Source organism: Setaria italica, chromosome IV (genome assembly GCF_000263155.2).
Source record: "Setaria italica strain Yugu1 chromosome IV, Setaria_italica_v2.0, whole genome shotgun sequence".
NCBI classification, from domain to species: Eukaryota; Viridiplantae; Streptophyta; class Magnoliopsida; order Poales; family Poaceae; genus Setaria; species Setaria italica.
The window spans coordinates 26050576-26071758 of NC_028453.1; the positions used below are offsets into that span (position 1 = coordinate 26050576).

The window sequence follows — 21183 nt, forward strand, 5'->3', positions numbered from 1 at the left end:
TAAGCAACAATTTTGGTTAAAGGCTCGGGATGAATTGATGGATGGTTTGGTCGAATTTCATCACAGAACAGGTCAGTTTTCCAACCAAATCTCATGGCGTTGGTCGACTCCGGCAGCTTCATATTTGTGAGCGTGGCGAATCCGTCGCTGTCGCCGGTGCAGTTGAGCTCGGTCCGGCGCCTGCAGCCACCGGAGCCGTCCCGGAGCGCGCACTCGGCCTAACCTTCCTCCTGCTACTGGCCGTCGGGTGCCTCCTCTTCTGCCCACTAACGATCAAAGCACTTAAAAGCACGGGGGAAAGGTGCTTTTGGTTTTGTACTAGAGCAAAAGCAGCTTTTGGGCAAAAGTATCTATAACTTTTAGACCTTTTGATTAACTTTTGGCTTTCGCAAAAGCAAAAATAGATTGAAAAGCCCAACAAAAAGCACTCTTAAATCAACAACACGTCATCTCGCCGTGCTGTTCCCCCACGACCCAAGGGTCGGATTGGTTGGTTGCATCCCACCACGTCTAGGCTCGTCAGATGCAACCTACCTAGGATTGGATGCCCGCACCAGCTTTTGAACAGACTCGATGCAACATGTGCCTCCGAGCCAGGCTCGCGGGATGCAAAAGTTTTCAGCGTTTCCACGGAGCCAAGCTCGCGCGATGCGTGAGGAGCACGTGGATGAGCGTGCTGTGAGAGAAAAAATAGACTGGCTGAGCATGGAACGGACTATTTGTGAGTAGCCTGGCTGATGCAGACCAAACAAATGGATGCCGCATCCAGCGAGCCTGGCCGGCGGGAGCGAGACTGAGCTCGTCAGATAACCAATCACGCCCCAAATCACCCGCCGGGAATATACATCGGGTACGCGATGATTGTGCGGTCATCACCTTCAGCGGCGCTTGCTGCTGCCGTGCGCACTGGGCCGCAATGGACCGTTACCAAGGTAAGGTGAGCTGACCTGCAGCGCTGCGGTTTTCCTTTTTATTGTTTTATTAATTCTTCCTTTCCTTTTTTTTCAGCCGTGCCTACATACATAAATATATGTTAAGTGATTCAATGCTACAAGAATACTGATTGGATGCGCACGCCACCAGCCACCTCTTCCTTTTCCTTTAACTTGATCCTCACATGTAAACTGAAGTTTGCCTTTTTTTCTCATTTCTTTCTTTTCTACTTTCTTTTTTCTTTTCTTTACGATTCTCTCCTTTTGTTTTTTTCAAGTATATAGTAACAATTAAAAAAGTAAAGTTGATGATGTTGTTTTATTAGTATATATGCCATGTAAAAATCACGAGTCACTTACTCATATGTATGAATATGTGCAAGACAAACATTACAAATCACTAGTGTTCTATGAATTGGTGAACTTATTTGTGGTGTTATCATGTAAATATGGTACTATTTTGCCTCCGGTTGTAACATTTGTATTGAGTTGAATGATTGAAGTGGTTATGTGTGTCGGTGTTCCCGATTTGAATTACCGATTCCCGACCGTTATTGACTTGTTCCCAATCGAAATGTATCATTTCCGACATCCCATAATTCCGATTTCGCTTTCTCGACCAGCCTTCCTGATCCCGTTCCTGCATGAAAAATATAGTAACGAAAGTGATTAGTGGATTTTCCCAACCGTTCCAGACCGCTGTCATCCCTAAAAAATAATGTTGCAAGGAGGATTCAAACTCAACACCTGCTACTTCAGAGTGACTTGAAACACCACTACACCACTTCATGAGTTGTGCTCAGTATGATTTAGGAAACTATTTAAATACTTCAACCCTGTTATGTCAATAATACTAACTCTTTTTTATATTTTTATTTTCCCCTCTATTCCTCTTATGCTAATTATTCTTTTTTATTTTTCATTTTTCTATATTTTTCCTTTCTCTTTCCCCTTAAATTTTCTTTTTATTTATTATTTTCATTTTAGTAATACTAACTTTGTTTTTTATTCTATTTTTTCTTTCTTTTATTTTTATATTATATTTCTATTTCGATTTTGCTTTCTTTCTTTCTTTTTATCTTTTTATTTTTCCTTTTCTATATTATATATTCATAAGAATAATTTTTCCTTGATGTGGCTTGTTTGTTACATATATACATCTATTTATTTAATTGTTAAGCGACTCAATCGTGAACGAAAACACATTTGTTCGCGATATTGAATATTTTATTCATATATACAATCATTTGTTTTAGAAGTTCAATACTTTTGTTGAACGGGTATACTTTTCTTTTTCTTATTCTTTGTATAACAACTTGTTGGCTATGATAAATATTTTTGTTTGCATTTGCCTATCATGATATGAACTGGTCAAACATGTAGATTCGTGTGTTAAATTATTTGTTCGCTTTATAGATTGAACTAGTCAACCATGTAGACTCGTGGATTATAATATTGTTATATGTCTATAATGCATTTGTTTCAAGCGTACAATTTTTATTCAGTGAGTTTACATAATTTGTTTTATGTGTATAAATACTTATTGTGCGAGTTCCTACAATTTGTTCAAGGTATATAAACCTTTTGTTCTGTTAGTTCATATAATTTATTCCAGATGTATTTATTTTTGTTCTGTGAGTTCATTTAATTTGTTCTATGAGTATAATTTTTTTTCTTCAATTTGTATAATTTGTTCCAGATATATGTATCTGGAAAAAAATCTTCCAACTTGATGCTCGTATTCTACTATTTTATCTTACACTATCAAATTTTCAATCTTTTGTTTGAGTATATTATTATTTCACGTCTCTTTTATTTGCATCGTACCATTATCCTATTGTTCAGTATTTATTCATTATTTATAATCACTTATTTATCATGTTGTTTTGTCTGTTCGCATTAGATAATTATTTATTCTAGTTATTCAAGTATTTGTTCGCTGTAATTAAAATTAATTTTAAAATTTTTTATCCAAACATAGTCAAGTGTGATCTTATTTTGAAGATGTTGTCAAAAGAAATATAGTGGTGTAATAGAAATCCAATTCTGATGCTTGGTTTATGATTTTTTGATTTTTTTTAATTTTCAAAATTGCATGCATGTGGGTATATCCGTTTTTGTTCTGCGAGTTTGTATAATTTGTTCGATGCGTATGATTGTTTTGTTCCATGAGTTTGTAGAATTTGTTCCACGTGTACGTGTCTCGCAGAAAATATGCAACCTTAATTAAAAAATATGAATAAAAAAATATATCAAAATATAGTCAAGAGGGATCTTGTTGTAAAGATTTTATTGGAAGAAACCCAATCGTGTAATCCAAATTTAATTTTAATGCTAGGTGTAAGATTTATAGCTTTTTTTTAGTTCCAAACGATTTGTTTGTGGAATGACATTATTAATTTTATCTCTTCTTACATGCATGCATCAGCTCAATGATAATCGCTCAAGAAACAATTTTGTTAGGCTGAAAATGACCCATGAATCCTTGCGCGTGGTGCATGCACCAGCTCATAGATGCATCCGCCATCGCCTCAAGAGAGTTTGATCTCTTACGCAACGATTTGTTCGTGATTTAATTATTTTTGTTTGCACTGTACAATTATTTGTTCATCATGTTTAATTATTTGTTCGTAGAAAATAATTATTTATTCGTGATGTTCAATTTGTCTACAGTAGCCAAAATTAATTATTTAATATTAAAAATAGTTTTTTTAAAAAAATCTCAAAACACAATGAAGTGTGATCTTGTTGTAACAAACGTAATGATGTAATCAAATTTAGTGCATGTGAGTTACAATATCATTTTGTCCTTTTTGCATGCACCCATGCGGTATTCTTTCTCTTTCTCCATGCATGCACTAGAAGGGTGTTTGGATCTATAGACTACTTTTTAGTTCGGGTCACATTGAATATTTGAATACTGATTAACGTGAACTAATTGTAAAACTAATTGCATAAACCATGGCTAATTCGCAAGACGAATCTATTAAGCTTAATTCATCCATAATTAGTAAAAATTTACTATAGCGACATATAGTCAAATTATGAACTAATTAGACTTAATAGATTCATCTCGTGAAATAGCCTTCATTTATGTAATTGGTTTTACCATTAACCTATATTTAATACTCTTAATTAATATCTAAATATTTGATGTGACATGACTAAATTTTAGTGCCATGTAGAGCGCTACACTTTGGGAAGCAAGCAACCATTCTAATACAGTGTAGAGAAAATAAATTGTGCTAAAATAGTCTAATTAATTAATTAGGCTGACATATCACGAATGATTTCTACTGCAGCACGCGCTGCTCGAGGTGATTGGTTGCCGATCTGTCGCCGCGACATAATAGCCGCACCCAACTCGCCCCCAGCCATGGCGCTCCCCGCCGCCTCCGACCCCGGCCTCGGGTCCCTCACCAGCCGCGACACCGGGACGAGGCTTCCCCGGGCGACGCGCGTCAAGAACAAGGGCCCCGCGCCGGTACAGATCACCGCGGAGCACCTCCTCCGGGAGGCCCGGGAGCTGCGGGGGTCGGAGCACCCGCGCGCGCCCGCGCGGAAGATCGCCGACGCGGAGGAGCTCGCCGAGCGCCGCCTGATGGAGCGCAAGTTCTTCGAGCACTCCGTCGGCCGCGCCGGCGCCTCCGCCTCGGCGTGGGCCAAGTACGCGCAGTGGGAGGAGCGGCAGGGAGACCTCGCCCGCGCGCGGTCCGTCTTCGAGCGCGCGCTCGCCGCCTCCGCATCCGCCTCCCGCGACCACTCGCTCTGGGTCAAGTACGCGGAGCTCGAGATGCGGAGGGGATGCGTCGGCGACGCGCGCAACGTCTGGGACCGCGCGGTGGCGCTGCTGCCCCGCGCCGACCAGGTGTGGCGCAAGTACGTGCACATGGAGGAGACGCTCGGCGAGGTCGCCAATGCCCGCCAGGTGTTCGACCGGTGGATGGCGTGGTGGCCCGGCGCCACGGCGTGGTGCTCCTACGCCAGGTTCGAGCTCCGGTACGGCGAGGTGGGCCGCGCCAGGGCGGTCTACGAGCGCTTCGTCGCCGAGTACCCGCGCGCGGACGCGTTCATGCGGTACGCCGGATTCGAGGAGAAGCGCGGCGAGTTGGAGCGCGCGCGGCGGGTGTTCGAGCGCGCCGCGGACGTTCTCGCCGATGATGAGGAGGAGGCGGGGACGCTGCTCGTGGCCTTCGGCGAGTTCGAGGAGGAGTTCCGCGAGGTGGAGCGCGCCCGTGCCATATACCAGTACGCGCTCGACAGGGTGCCCAAGCGCCGTGCCGAGCAGATTTACGGGAAGTTGCTGGCATGGGAGAAGCAATTCGGGGACCCCAAGGGAATTGAGGATGCCATTGTGGCCAGGAGGAGATTAGAGTGTCAGGATGACGTGAGGAAGAATCCTCTCAACTACAATTCTTTGTTTGAACTCATCCGGCTTGAGGAAAGTGTCGGAGACAAGGAGAGGATCAGAGAGGCATACGAAAGGGCAGTTGCCAAAGTGCCTCCTGCTGAGGAGAAGCGGTTCTGGCGCAGATACATATACATCTGGATAAATTATGCCCTGTATGAGGAGCTTGATGCGCAGGATGCTGAACGGGCCAGAGAGGTCTACAGGGAATGCCTGAACCTAATCCCTCACAAAAGATTCACTTTTGCAAAAATTTGGCTGATGGCAGCCCAGTTTGAGATCAGGCAGAGGAATTTAAGCGCAGCAAGGCGAATACTTGGAAATTCAATTGGGGTTGCTCCAAAGCCTAAGGTGTTTAATAAATACATTGAGATGGAGGTATCTCTGGGCAACTTTGACCGTGTGAGAACACTTTACCAGAAATTCATCGAGTGTTATGCAGCAAACTCTTATGCTTGGAGAAAGTACGCTGACCTGGAAAAGAACCTTGGTGAGTCTGATCGTGCTCAAGCAGTATATGAGCTTGCAATTGCTCAGCCAACCCTTGATAATCCAGAGCTCATATGGAAGGTATGTTTTTGTTGATGTTATATTTTATTAATTATTACTGAACTGCAGCTACATTTACCCATATATTACCATTAAAAAAAAACATTTTCCCATATATTTTCTAGTGAGTACTACTACTGAATAATCTGTTTACTTTGTCTTATTTCCTGAAATTGGCAGAATACATTTACTAGTTACTAGTTCGACCAACTGCAGATTGTTTATATTTGATGCACTCCATTAATTAGAAAGAAATGTATTGCTACTATCATTATTCGCTAAATTTTGCTTTCAGTCTTACCTGTTGTTGTGGCATTTGAGACCACCGGAAAACCATAGATAAAAATATTATATGGATGTTTACTAACTTCTTTAGTATGGATGTTCCGTGAATGCTAGCAGTTTGAAGTTTTCATGTTTCTTAATTGTTATAGGTGCTTACTTATTTTCTGCCTTTTAAAATACAGGAGTACTTGGAGTTTGAAATTGATGGAAATGAATTTGATAGAGCGAGGAAGCTTTATGAGAGATTGCTTGGTAGAACGAAGCATTTGAAAGTATGGCTCAGCTATGCTGAGTTTGAAGCCACAGCTGGCTCATGTGGTGAAGACAGTACAAATCGACAGATGGAGCGGGCACAAAGATGCAGAGGTGTTTTTCAGAGGGCGTTTGACCACTTCAGGACCAGCTCCCCCGAATCAAAGGAGGAAAGAGCAATGCTCCTTGAAGAATGGCTTAACAGGGAGGTGAGCTTTGGTCACCTTGGTGATGTGAGCGTAGTGCAGACAAAGGTGCCAACAAAAGTTAAAAGGAAGCGATCAATCCCTTCGGAGGATGGCTCCACCTTTGTATGTGAGGAGTTCATCGATTATATATTCCCTGAGGAAATCACTCATGCTCCAAACATGAAGATCATCGAAGTTGCATATAGATGGAAGAGGCAGAAAACTGATGATGAGTGATAAGAACATAAACTCTGCGTTGGTCATTAGAACCATTCCATGCCAAAACTGAGATTTGAGAATATCTTTTAGTTATGGTGGCTGGGCTTGTATGTGTTAGCCGCCAGCACCCCTTTGTGTACATTTGCTCGTATGTTTCGCATATCTGATCGAAACGAATAACCCAAATTGGGTTTACTAATATCTCAAACCTGTACACATGAACTTGTTCAGATCCTTTAAAGTTTCCTGTTTCGCTTACATATTTCATTTTTCTTGCATAACAATGGTGTTAAAAAATTGTCAGATCGGTGTGTTCAATATGCAGTTCACTACCAATGGTGATGAAAGTAGACATTAGCATTGGAGATGTAATGACAGAAGTGTGCCCTGGCTGAGCTAACAAACATCGACGTGCTCACAAATTTCATCTATATATCTCCAACTAATGTCACTTTATGGCTACATAAGCGCATGCTGAAATCTCACGGTAAACAATGACAACAAAAGGAGCAATAATCAACAAATCATCACACTCCTTGGCACCAAGCCACCAACGCTGCATAAATCAAAGCAGCTAATAATAGCCTTGGGAGCACAAGCTTTCACAACCTCTCGGCCGCAACCCCCGGCGCACACCTCTCCGCGCCACCAGCACCGGGAGCAAAAAATGAGGGAGAAGACGAGGGGAGGACGCGTGCGAGGAAGGAGGGGTCCGACATGAGTCTTCTCCCCGTCTCCCTCCCAACGCCTCCCCTTGCTCCGTCTCCATGGCGTGGTTGTTCCTTGTGCTCCTCCTCTTCCTCTCGGCTGCCGATGCCGCCGCCGCCGCCGTCAACCAGCGCCGCTCCCTCGCGGAGCAGGGCAAAGGCAACATGGCGGCCCTGGCCGCCGGGAACCCGATGGTGGCGGGGGTGATGAACGAGCGCCTCAAGGCCCTCACCACCTCCTTCGCGCAGCAGATGGGCAGGGAGTTCCACTATTGCATCAAGAACATGTAACCATGCGTGCAATGCATCGCTGTTCGCTTCCAAATTATTCTCGATGATTTTGCCTCCCTTCATACTTACTGCGGTTTGATTATGCTTGGAAAAAAAATGCAGGGACCAAGAGTGGAACACCGCCTACAATTTCTCCTCCGACCCCACTTTTCTCACCAACTGCATGAAGGAAACTGATGGTACATTACATTTCAGTCCCCCTTCATTTTGTTTTCTTTCTACTACTGGTTTGTATTAAATTAGTGAAGCCCGGGATGAATCGAGTTGGGGAAACAATACTTTTGAAAACAACAACACATGCTTACTTTTGTATATGATGAATGAACAAAGCTCATTTTTAATAGCTTTTAATGGAGCAATGCATGGCGCACTGGTGAAGCCAATGGTGAATGATCACATGGCATTTGCATCCCCGGCCCTGCCTCCGTGTTATATTTGTGTTTCACAATTACTCCCTCCGTTCCAAATTACTATTCGTTTTGGCTTTTCTGGATTCATAACTTTTGCTATGCACCTATACTGGGTTTAGATACGTAGCAAAAGTCATGTACCTAAAAAAAAGCTAAAATGAATAGTAATTTGGGATGGAGAGAGTAGTATTTATCTTCCACTATCCAGCAGATCAGGTTCTCACACTTGCCTATTTTCTGTTCCTCCTTGAATGGATCAACAGGAGACCTACCGCAGCGCGTGTGCACAGCCGCAGAGATGAAGTTCTTCTTTGAGAGCTTCCTCGAAGGCAACGGAAGAAAGAACTACGTCAGGCCAAACAAGAACTGCAACCTCACCTCATGGATCGATGGTTGTGAGCCTGGATGGTCATGCAGTGCCGGCAAAGATCAGGAGGTCAACTTAAAAGATGCTGTCAACATCCCTTCTAGAGTCCTTGATTGCCGAGGTTGCTGTGCCGGGTTCTTCTGCCCTCATGGCCTCACTTGCATGATACGTAAGTAAGCCCTCGCAACCACACCGTACCTCACTTCCATGGCAACGTTCTGATGCATAGCTCCATCGTTGCTTACCTATTTGTGCAGCATGTCCTTTGGGAGCATACTGTCCTGCGTCCACTTTAAACAAAACAACTGGAGTCTGTGATCCGTAAGATTCTTTCCACTCTATGGTAGGCTTTGGATCACATTGTCAATGCTCATGAACACTTGCTGCAGGTACCATTATCAACCACCTGCCGGAAAGCCAAATCATACGTGTGGCGGTGCTGATAGATGGGCCGACGTTGTTAGCACTGATGATGTTTTCTGTCCACCTGGTTACTACTGTCCAAGCACTATACAGAAGTTCGATTGTAGTAGTGGGTAATTCTATCTATCGAATGCCTCAGTACTTGGCCAACCTCCTAGAATAGTGATTTTCCATTGCTAATTAATGCAGCACGTAGCTCAAAAATTTAATATCCTTCTCAATATGCTAACGAATATAAATTGCACCTTTGCAGGTTCTATTGTAGGAAAGGTTCGACTTCACAAACCAGTAAGTTAACACATTGCTTCATATACGAAAAAATTCATTGTTTCTTCAACTTGGAATAAGGCTAATACCTAGGGAAATGGAAAAGATACCAAACAGGGGCTGAAATCCAGTCCAGTGTCTTCCTTATGATGACACCGTCATTTGGTTTCTCGCAAAAAAAAAAAAATACTGCCATTTGGTTTATAGCTTCTGCTTGAAATGGTCAAGTCTGCATGCTACATGTTCACTTTATCTTCTTCTCAATTGCAGAATGCTTCAACAAAGGAAGTTGCAAACCAAACTCTTCAAACCAGGACATAACCATATTCGGTGCACTTCTTGTGGTAATACGATACGGTTCAACGGGAACCTAAGTCGATGAATAAGTCAAGAGTATAATATGTCTTTCTAAGCTAACAAGTTAACATCTCCACTTTGATTATTCTGTAGGGTGCCCTGAGTTTAGTTCTGTTGATTATTTACAACTTTTCCGGTCAACTCCTGATGAACCGGGAGAAAAAACAAGCTAAATCTAGGGAGGCTGCTGCAAGACATGCTAGAGAGACAGCAGCAGCTCGTGAAAGATGGAAAACAGCTAAAGATGTCGCAAAGAAGCACGCTGCAGGCCTGCAGTCATCACTGTCCCGCACATTCTCACGCAAGAAAACTCTTAGGACACATGAATCGTCCAAAGGAGGTACCGGTCTGCCTTCAACTGAACCCGATGAGGGGCCATCGAACGAACCAGGAGGAAAGAAGGAAAGTCTTACTGACATGGTGCGCTCACTCGAAGAGAACCCCGAAAAAAGCGAAGGTTTCCATGTGCAGATCGGAGAGAAAAAGAAGCCCAAAGGGAGGCATGCACATACCCAGAGCCAAATTTTCAAGTATGCATATGGACAAATTGAAAAGGAAAAGGCGATGGAAAATGAGACCAAGAATCTTACATTTTCAGGAGTGATATCGATGGCCACCGAAGATGATATGATGAAAAGACCCACAATCGAGATTGCTTTCAAAGATCTCACCCTAACCTTGAAGGGGAGTAAGAAAAAACTTTTGAGATCCGTCACAGGAAAGCTTATGGCCGGTAGGGTAGCTGCTGTGATGGGTCCATCAGGTGCGGGCAAGACGACGTTCTTGAGTGCTATTGCTGGCAAGGCAACAGGATGCCAGACAACAGGTATGATACTTATAAATGGGAAAACAGAGCCTATCCGCGCATACAAGAAAATCATTGGCTTTGTCCCGCAAGATGACATTGTCCATGGGAACTTAACAGTTCAAGAGAATCTCTGGTTCAATGCAAGATGCAGGTATGTAAATTGCAACCCTACTAGATTCCGTGATTTATTACTCATCCAGCTAGTAAATATAGACTGAATTTCTTTCACATGCCATGTCATGCCCCAGGCTGTCTGCTGACATGTCAAAAGCTGATAAGGTCCTTGTCGTGGAAAGAGTTATTGAGTCCTTGGGACTTCAACCAGTTCGTGATTCTTTGGTTGGAACTGTTGAACAGCGTGGCATCTCTGGTGGCCAGCGCAAACGAGTAAATGTTGGTCTAGAAATGGTCATGGAACCCTCCGTACTGATTTTAGATGAGCCGACGTCGGGTTTGGACAGTGCTTCATCCCTACTTTTACTTCGCGCCCTACGTAGGGAAGCTCTTGAGGGTGTCAATATCTCTATGGTTGTTCATCAACCCAGGTTGTTTCCATATTCATCTTATTGCTTTTATGCTGCCTTAAACTCAATGACTTTAAGTAACTGAACTGGTTTTACTTGCAGCTATACATTGTACAGGATGTTCGATGATTTGATACTTCTCGCAAAAGGGGGTATGACTGTGTACCACGGGCCGGTAAAGAAAGTGGAGGAGTACTTTTCAGGATTGGGCATTGTTGTGCCAGACCGTGTGAACCCACCGGACTACTATATAGACATCTTGGAAGGAATTGTGAAGCCAGACACAAAAGAACCTGTAAATGTCAAAGATCTCCCTATTAGATGGATGCTGCACAATGGGTATGAAGTTCCACGAGATATGCTGCAGAGTTCTTCTGATTCAGAATCCTCTTTTAGGGGGGAAGGAAGTCGTGCCTCAGGTGGTGACACTGGGCAATCTATTGCTGGTGAAGTCTGGGGTAATGTCAAGGACATAGTTGGGCAGAAGAAAGATGAGTATGATTACAATAAAACATCTGAAAACTTATCGAATCGATGTACTCCTGGGATCCTCAGGCAGTACAAATACTACCTGGGGAGGTAAGTTACTCTAACACAAGTGGAGACCTTAGCTTCTTATTTTTGTGTGCCTTTTAGGTAAACTGATGTTATCAGCATCCTCGTTCAATGTTGTTCAGGTGTGGCAAGCAGCGCCTTCGTGAGGCTAGAATACAAGGAGTTGACTATCTGATACTGGGCCTGGCTGGTATCTGTCTAGGCACACTAGCTAAAGTGAGCGATGAGACATTTGGAGCACTTGGCTACACCTACACGGTCATAGCTGTGTGTAAGTTTCATCTTGATCCTGACATGGACTATTCCATTTATGATGTTTATTATACCTTGTATTTGCGTTATTCATCATACTTTACTAAGGCAAGAGTATGAAGGCATACATATATTTGTAGTTTTGTACAAATGGTATGCATCAAACTGGTAAGTTGAGTGCAGCATGCTTAGGACTCTAAATTAATCTGAACATGTCATGGAAAGGAGATGATTTTGCAATTATTGTATGCTTGACCTTTATAAGCAATAATCAGAACTTTTAGGTTCATTTGCGAATAAGCTTCTGTTGGCTGCAGCTCTGCTGTGCAAGATTGGGGCCCTGAGGTCATTTTCACTGGAGAAAATACACTACTGGAGGGAGAGAGCATCCGGCATGAGCTCACTGGCATACTTCTTGTCCAAAGATACAATAGATCACTTCAACACGATTATCAAGCCGATCGTCTACCTCTCCATGTTTTACTTCTTTAACAACCCGAGGTCATCAATCTGGGAAAACTACGTGGTTCTTCTGGCCCTCGTCTACTGCGTGACGGGAATCGGCTACACCTTCGCCATCTTTTTTCAGCCTGGTTCTGCACAGCTGGTGAGCTGGCTATCTGTTCAATTGGTTGCATTTTTGTTATAAGAACTTTTATGCTTCCATTGCCCCCAAACATCTAGTGGAGATATTGGTGGGATATACATATGTACATACTAATGAATGTTTGTTTAGAAGAAAGCCCCTACTACTAATGTACGTTTTGTTTCTGATGACAGTGGTCAGCGCTGCTTCCAGTTGTTCTAACACTAATAGCAACCCAGCAGAAGAACACCTTCCTTGCTAACCTATGCTACACAAAGTGGGCTCTGGAAGCGTTCGTGATTGCGAATGCTCAGAAGTATTCCGGGGTATGGCTCATAACACGGTGCGGCTCGCTGTTGAATAGTGGGTATGACATCAACGACAAGATTCTGTGCATAGTGGTTCTTGTAGCGAATGGGATGATATTCCGGTGCGTTGCTTTCTTCTGCATGGTGATCTTCCAGAAGCACTAGCAGATGAGCATGATCTGTTAGAGTTCATCCCTGTTTGATCTGGGTGCGCCTTCTTAGTTTCTATCTATCGGTTCGTCGGTTCATAGATACTAGTATATGTAACATAGCAGCTGATTTGTTTATTAAGGCATGTAGCAAGTAGAAGAACAATACATGCATTGTGTACGTGTACGTTACCACAGTTAGAACCATCCATGTAGGTATGGGCACATAAACAAGTTGATGAGAGGAAAGAAAAGATAGAGAAATCCTTGAGGTACAGTAATTTTTTTTGGAATCATCCTTTTTTTCCGTAAAAGAGGGAGGTTTAGGTTTATCCTTCCCGCATGTTTTAAAAAACCTTGCATTAACATTTTGTCAACATCGTGTTCATGATCAGTATTGCAGATGGTGCGCTCATTGCGCGAGCTGCAAAACGTGCAGAATTTGGCTTGGCATACTAGTAGTAAAACAAAAAACGAGAAGAGGGTGGGTACTTGTGATTGCACAGATGTGTTCTGGTGGTGACTGGGGTGAAACGAGCCCGTGCAGTCAGTGTGTAGTGGACTGAGAAACGTTTGTTCAGTTCGGTCGCTATTTTGTTCGATCTGTCACTACGGGAAAGATAAAAATTGCCGAGTGTTTTTTCTTTGCCGAGTGTTTTTTTTCGAACACTCGGCAAACAGGCTCTTTGCCGAGTGCCAAGCTAAAAACACTCGGTAAAGAAAAAATACTCGGCAAATCGGGGCTTTGCTGAGTGTTACAAAAATACACTCAGCAAACCCCCATCTTTGCCAAGTGTAAAAAAAACACTCGGCAAAGAGTAGGCTTTGCCAAGTGTCAAAAAAAATACTCGGCAAAGAGGGGGTTTGCCGAGTGTTTTTTTTACACTCGGCAAAAAAATAATTTTTTTCCTCTTTTCACCTTGAAATTTTTTCTACTCCCCACATACAATATGTGGTACTCCATGTTAAAATTTGGTATATTTTTGGATTTATTTGCTATATTTATTTAATTAATTGTATTTCAAGGAAATTTTTGGTATAAGTAAAATTTGAACTGCAAGTGATTCAAATTATGAAACAAAATGAGTAGAAAAATGATATTCATGTTATTTGGCCCAATTTCAGACCTGACTCATGAAATGAAAAGAAATTTCAAACATCTTGTTCAGGAAACACGACCATGAACATATGGCAGTAGTATTTTTAAATTGTAAAAAAAACAAGCAAAGTCTGAAAATCATGAGATTTGTCATGATGTGATGATATAATACGTGGAGGCTGTGGAAAAAAATTGAGAAGGTTTTGCACATTTCATCATATACGATGATTACAAACTGAAGCATCTCAGAAGAAGAATAGTAACTTTGAGAAGGATTCGATAAAATTTAGAGTCGAAGTGACGGTCGAGTTTGATTTGACTACAAAACTTTTTGTATAGTCAGTGGAGAACATATCTTGTTTCGTGTGAAAATTTGGTATTTTTTTGAAACTGTTGGATATTTTTTAATTTTTTTTTAAAAAAACTTTGCCGAGTGTCCTAGGGGTAGACACTGTTGGAGGTATGCCCTAGAGGCAATCATAGAGATGATGATATTCCATTTGTATCCATGATTTGTATATTGTGTTCATTGAATATTCATTAAAGGCTATTTGAATTCATTTGCAATTATGTGAATTGTATGTGAAACTCTTTACTTGTATGGTTATTCTAAACTTGTCCCTAGTCGGAGTTCATGTGAGGACACACATGAATATTAGACTAGCACATGTATTAGTTGATGACTATGTTTCACAAGTCATGGACATGGAGATGTTGAACTAATAATGTGGACACATGTGGAGACATGTGCTAGGACTGACCCAGCACGAGAAGTAGTTCTCTCTTTAAACAACATATACGCTTTGTCCTTAGATCTGAGATTGTCGCATGTATTCTAGATATGGATCGACATACTTAGGGGCTATCAAACGCTACGCCGTAACAGGGTAGTTATAAAGGTAGCTTTCGGGTTTGTCAAGAAGCATGCTATGAGACATGGTCAATCAAGAGGGGATTTGCCCCTCTCTGATTGAGAGTGATATCTCTGGGCCCCTCGAGTGATCGGATCCAAAAATGCATGGCCATGCTACGTACGGTTAAGAGTTAACCTACAAAGGGATTCCAAATCACAGGATCGAGAAAGAGCGGTCGGCTTGAAGCTAGACCAAATATCGTGAGGCAAAGGGAATAGCATGTATATTATGTTGTGATGGTTCATCTGATATGATCTTCGTGTGCGTATAGGAGTTGGCACATCTTGCTAGAGGCCGCTACCAACTATTGGGCCGAGTAGGAGTACTCGGGCCATGTCTATACGTATCCGAACCCATAGGGTCACACACTTAAGGGGCTGGAAGCCCAATTCGGATCTGATCCGAGTTGGATTAGGTTTAGAAGTACTAATGGGCCTCGAACCCAGAGGCCCGTTAGGAACCTCTATAAATAGAGGGGTGTGGGCGCCCTAGGGTTCACACCTTTTTGGCAAAACACACCTGCCGCGCCTCCCACGCCCTCGCCTGTTGTAACTCGCGGATCTAGCAATCCGGCTTGCGACGCTTCCTCCCTGCACATGTGGATACCTTGGAGGTGCTGCGCCTGCAGCACTTGGACGAGCCGCCGACGAGCCACGACGAGCCAACGACGAGCCGCGATACCGGAGGCGATCTTGCTGCACGTGGACGAGCTGCTGAGGAGCTACTGGACGTGATCAACTACGTACGACTACGTTGATCGACTACGTATGACTACGTGATCGTCTTCACTGCATCGACGCATATCTACATCTTCCGCTCCAGTAGTGCGTCGAGTGGTAATCCCGTGATCCTTATACGGCAGTTCTTCCTAGTTATACGCAGTAGATTTTTGAATTGCGCTAGTGTAGCCTACCTCGTATCCCAACAGTGGTATCAGAGCTGTAGCTGCTTAGTTTTGGATTCGGGATGTGTGCATATGGAGATATGCGAGTTTTCTGTTTGATCTATGTCCTGGTTTCATGCCCTTGCTGCACTGGTAGTGTAACGACATACTCCTACCGGTCGGTTTCCGCCATCGGAGTTAAGTGATACACGTAAATCCAGTTGCAGTGAGCAAAGATCAATATGATTGGTCGAATCGAGATCCAGGGTCATACGCCAGGCGCATTAGATGTGCAATAGTAGATGGGATCTTCTGCCGGGGTCGGGAATTTGCCGTATGCGTATGCTTCGGTAAATCAGCCGTAACTTTTCGGTACGATCTCGGATCGGGGCGATTTTTATATGAAAATTGATCTACAGAAAAAGTTACACATGAAATTCAACCGCTTTGCCGTTTTCGGCGAAATTAGATTTCCCAAATTCGGCTTGGAAGATGGAGTTTCGGGCCTCCGAAGATTGGAACGTTATGACGCCTAACTCTGTTTTGCAGGACGTATGCATGTATCTTGTGATCAGTATGGCCCCCTTGTGTATGTGATGCATGTGTGTAACTCATTCGTGACCTGCGTGTCGCGTGTATGGCAACACGGCAGGAGCCATATGTATTGTCACTTTATTGTATTTAATGGTCTGCGTACCAATCTGTGATGATCCAAGAACCTATGTAATCTTCATTACTAGCTTCTTTACTAGCTATTAGGTGTAATAGCATGTTCTAAGTTCTTGGAGGACTCATCACCAAAAGGATGGCGCACATGAAACATGGAGATGGAGATCACCATGGTGAACAACTTCTATGGAGATGGAGATCACCATAAGAAAAACGGGCCATACTGTGTCACAACTGTGTGAATGCTATTCTGTTTATGTTTTACTTTCTGCATGCTGTGATGTTAGAAGTAGAACGATCCCTCACAAAGTTTAAGTTAGTATGCCCTCCCAACTAAAACTTGCACCATCCCATATCTTGTACAATTAGTGGTGGGTCTATGAAATTAGGGTGCCACTAGTTTTCCTTGACTAGACGGGTTTGTGTCGGACACTTACACGCATAAGGGTTGGTTTGCTTGACAAGGTCATCTTAACGGTTAAGGACCTTGGGGCATAAAGGTTGGGCGCCGAGACATAGAGATGTCACCCAACAACAGGAGTCATATGTGATATGATTAGCAAAAGTTGCTTACCGATCTACCTTGTTTGCTAGCAGTGATGCTAAAGCTCACTAGTGGACTTGTTAGTTGTGGATCCTGAATCACTAAGTTTCAATAGAGGGATATTGATTTTAGTGGGAGTAGATTCTGTTAAAATAGTTTAATGTGATTTGCTCTATCATGGATACGTTTGTCTTAGTGTATTTTGCATTACTTTGTTGTAGATTAAATGGCACCTAGCAGCACTACACCGTTTGCTTTGCGTTCGGTCCTTGAGAAGGACAAGTTGAATGGAACAAATTACTCGGATTGGATCCGTAACCTGAGAATTGTTCTCAGGGCTGAGAAAAAGGAAGATGTTCTAGACACCCCACTACCACCAGTACCTGCTGATGATGCATCTGCTGCCGTTAAAGCTGCTTACAAGAAGGCATTTGATGCTAATCTTGAGGTAAGCTGCCTTATGCTTGCTTGCATGGAACCCAAGCTGCAGATGCAGTTCGAAACAAATCATGAGGCACACGATATGATCGTGGCGCTCAAGGACATGTTCCAGACACAGGCTAGGACCGAAAGGTTCAATGTGTCCAAAACCTTTCTGGAGTGCAAGTTAGCAGAAGGCGCAGCAGTAGGACCACATGTAATCAAGATGGTTGGTTACACTCAGCGATTGGAGAAGTTGGGCTTCCCAATGGGCAAAGAGTTGGCCACTGACTTCATTCTTTCATCTCTTCCGCCTAGCTATGGGAACTTCATCTCGAACTACCATATGCATGGGACGGAGAAGGGTTTGAATGAACTGTGTGGTATGCTCAAGACAGCAGAGGTAGACATCAAGAAAAGCGCTAGTACCAGCCATGTGATGGCTATACAGAACAAGCCCAGCTTTAAGAAGAAGGGCAATTCTTGGAAGAAGAAGGGCAAGGCTGGAACGTCCAAGCCAAACCCACCGCCCAAGGTTAAAGCTGGACCTGGACCTGCTCCAGACAAAGAGTGCTTTTACTGTCATGAACTTGGTCACTGGAAGAGAAACTGCAAGCAGTACCTAGCTTCGTTGAAGAATGGCGGAAGTAAGAGTACTTCTACCTCAGGTACGCTTGTTGTTAATGTTATAGACAACATATTTCTCGCTGATACAATTATTAATTCTTGGGTATTTGATACCGGATCGGTTGCTCATATTTGCAATTCGATGCAGGGAATGATAAGAAGTAGAAGCGTGGAAAGAGGAGAAGTTGATTTCCGCGTGGGCAATAATGCAAGAGTTGCTGCGTTGATCGTCGGGACGATGCAACTCCACCTCCCGTCAAGATTTATTATGGAGTTGAATAATTGTTATTTTGTTCCTAGTTTAAGTTGAAACATTTTGTCTCCTTCATGTTTGATGAAGGATGGTTATTCATTTGCGAGTGAAAACAATGGTTGTGTGATCTCTAAGAATAATATGTTTATGGCTTTTGCACCTATTGTGAATGGATTATTTGTTTTAAATCTTGATGGTTCACTTGTCTGTAATGTAAGTGCTAAAAGGCCTCGGCCTAATGATTTGAGTCCTACCTACTTGTGGCATTGTCGTTTGGGTCATATAAGTGAAAAGCGCATGAAGAAGCTCCATTCTGATGGACTTCTAACTTCGTTTGATTTTGAATCATACGAGACATGCGAGGCTTGCTTGCTAGGCAAGATGACCAAGACGCCTTTCACAGGATTTCCTGAGAGAGCAGTAGACTTGTTGGAACTCGTACATAGTGATGTATGCGGACCAATGAGCACGACGGCTAGAGGAGGATTCCAATACTTCATAACTTTCACTGATGATTTTAGTAGATATGGCTATGTCTACTTGATGAGGCACAAGTCTGAAACCTTTGAAAAGTTCAAGGAATTTCAGAATGAAGTTGAAAATCAGCGTGGCAAGAAAATTAAGGCCTTACGATCTGATCGTGGAGGTGAGTATTTGAGCCACGAGTTTAGCAATCATCTAAAGAGTTGCGGAATTGTTCCACAACTTACGCCGCCTGGAACACCTCAGAGAAACGGTATGTCCGAGCGACGTAATCGAACTTTGTTAGACATGGTTCGATCAATGATGAGCCAGTCGGACCTAATGTTGTCATTTTGGGGATACGCTCTAGAAACAGCAGCTTTCACACTTAATAGGGTACCATCTAAATCCGTAGTTAAGACACCATATGAGATATGGACTGGAAAGGTTCCTAGTTTGTCTTTTCTAAAGATTTGGGGATGTGAAGTGTTTGTCAAGCGACTTCAGTCGGACAAGATCACACCCAAGTCGGATAAGTGCATTTTCGTGGGATATCCAAAGGAAACTTTGGGATATTATTTCTACAACCGATCAGAAGGCAAAGTGTTTGTCGCTCGGAACGGGGTTTTCCTAGAGAAAGAGTTTCTCAAAGGAGAAAAGAGTGGAAAGACAGTGCATCTTGAAGAAGTTCAAGATGAGCCGATCGGGCAAGAATCAATGAGTGATGCTAACGTAGCAGAACAAGTTGAGATACCCATGGCAAGAGAAGCACCGCCACAACCACGAAGGTCGGCAAGGCTCCGCGAAATGCGGGAAATATTATTGTTGGACAATGATGAGCCTGCGACATATGCAGAAGCAATGATGGACCCAGACTCCGAAAAATGGCAGAGTGCCATGCAATCCGAAATAGAGTCCATGGGAGACAATCAAGTTTGGAACTTGGTTGACCCGCCTGATGGTGTTAAAGCCATAGAGTGCAAGTGGATCTATAAGAAGAAAAAGGACATGGATGGAAATGTTCACATCTATAAAGCACGACTTGTCGCAAAAGGTTTTCAACAAGTTCGAGAAGTTGACTACGACGAGACCTTCTTGCCCGTAGTGATGCTTAAGTCCATTCGGATTATTCTAGCTATAGCTGCATATTTCGATTATGAGATATGGCAGATGGATGTCAAGACAGCTTTCCTGAATGGAAACCTAACTGAGGACGTGTATATGATACAGCCCGAGGGTTTTATCGATCCGAAAAATGCTGGAAAGGTATGCAAGCTTCAGAGATCCATTTATGGATTGAAGCAAGCATCTAGGAGTTGGAACATTCGTTTTGATGAAGTGGTCAAAGGGTTTGACTTCACCAAGAACGAAGAAGAGTCTTGTGTTTACAAGAAGGTTAGTGGGAGCTCTGTAGTATTTCTAATCTTATATGTGGATGACATATTACTGATTGGAAATAACATTCCTATGCTTGAGTCCGTAAAGACTTCACTGAAAAATAGTTTTTCGATGAAGGACTTAGGGGAAGCGGCATATATTCTGGGCATTAAGATCTATAGAGATAGATCGAGAAGGCTTATAGGTTTAAGCCAAGATACTTATATTGATAAAGTGTTGAAGCGGTTCAGCATGGAAGAGGCAAAGAAAGGGTTCTTGCCTATGTCACATGGCATACATCTCAGCAAGACTCAGTGTCCTTCGACTGCTGATGAGCGGGATCGCATGAGTAGAGTGCCATATGCCTCGGCTATTGGATCTATCATGTATGCAATGATAAGTACTCGCCCAGATGTTTCATATGCGCTAAGTATGACAAGCAGACACCAATCTGATCCAGGTGAGAGTCACTGGACAGTGGTGAAAAACATTCTTAAGTACTTGAGAAGGACTAAAGATATGTTCCTCGTCTATGGAGGTGAGGAGGAGCTCGTTGTAACAGGTTACACCGATGCTAGTTTCCAAACCGACAGAGATGATTCAAAGTCACAATCAGGATTTGTGTTCACGCTGAATGGTGGTGCTGTTAGTTGGAAGAGTTCCAAGCAGGAGACGGTGGCCGATTCTATGACAGAAGCCGAGTACATCGCGGCTTCGGAAACTGCGAAGGAAGGTGTTTGGATAAGGAATTTTCTCATTGAGCTTGGTGTGTTCCCGAATGCGTCCAGCCCATTGAATCTCTACTGTGATAACAATGGGGCAATTGCGCAAGCAAAGGAGCCAAGGAACCACCAGAAGAACAAACACGTAATGCGGCGATTTCATCTCATTCGAGACTTCGTTAACCGGGGTGAGATCAAGATATGCAAAATACACATGGATCTGAACATTTCTGATCCGTTGACAAAACCACTCCCGCAGGCTAAGCATGATGCGCATGTAAGAGCTATGGGTATTAGGTACCTTCTAGATTGACTCTAGTGCAAGTGGGAGACTGTTGGAGGTATGCCCTAGAGGCAATCATAGAGATGATGATAT

At 43.1% G+C, this 21183-nt stretch overlaps 2 protein-coding genes across 2 annotated transcripts; both read left to right on the plus strand.

The window, feature by feature from the left end:
* Positions 1–4264: 4264 nt before the first annotated feature.
* On the plus strand, positions 4265–7093 carry LOC101761765 (crooked neck-like protein 1). Its single transcript, XM_004966986.3, has 2 exons — positions 4265–5910; positions 6357–7093. The coding sequence occupies exons 1-2, from the start codon at positions 4309–4311 to the stop codon at positions 6849–6851; spliced, it is 2097 nt and encodes a 698-aa protein (XP_004967043.1). The 5' UTR covers positions 4265–4308; the 3' UTR covers positions 6852–7093.
* A 371-nt stretch (positions 7094–7464) lies between these two features.
* Positions 7465–13103, plus strand: LOC101762176 (ABC transporter G family member 28). Its single transcript, XM_022825727.1, has 13 exons — positions 7465–7827; positions 7934–8010; positions 8505–8777; positions 8866–8929; positions 8998–9144; positions 9285–9319; positions 9569–9642; positions 9749–10614; positions 10712–11008; positions 11090–11566; positions 11665–11813; positions 12112–12401; positions 12575–13103. Exons 1-13 carry the CDS (start codon positions 7601–7603, stop codon positions 12851–12853), a joined length of 3255 nt encoding a protein of 1084 aa, XP_022681462.1. The 5' UTR covers positions 7465–7600; the 3' UTR covers positions 12854–13103.
* The last annotated feature ends 8080 nt before the right edge of the window (positions 13104–21183 follow it).

Excerpts from the sequence above, each read along its gene's own strand:
- LOC101762176 (XM_022825727.1), top strand. The coding sequence starts at position 7,601 with ATGGCGTGGTTGTTCCTTGTGCTCCTCCTCTTCCTCTCGGCTGCCGAT. Across the intron at positions 8,930-8,997 it reads ACAACTGGAGTCTGTGATCC|GTACCATTATCAACCACCTG; the intron begins GTAAGATTCTTT and ends CACTTGCTGCAG. Across the intron at positions 11,567-11,664 it reads TACAAATACTACCTGGGGAG|GTGTGGCAAGCAGCGCCTTC; the intron begins GTAAGTTACTCT and ends AATGTTGTTCAG.
- LOC101761765 (XM_004966986.3), top strand. The coding sequence starts at position 4,309 with ATGGCGCTCCCCGCCGCCTCCGACCCCGGCCTCGGGTCCCTCACCAGC. Across the intron at positions 5,911-6,356 it reads ATCCAGAGCTCATATGGAAG|GAGTACTTGGAGTTTGAAAT; the intron begins GTATGTTTTTGT and ends TTTAAAATACAG.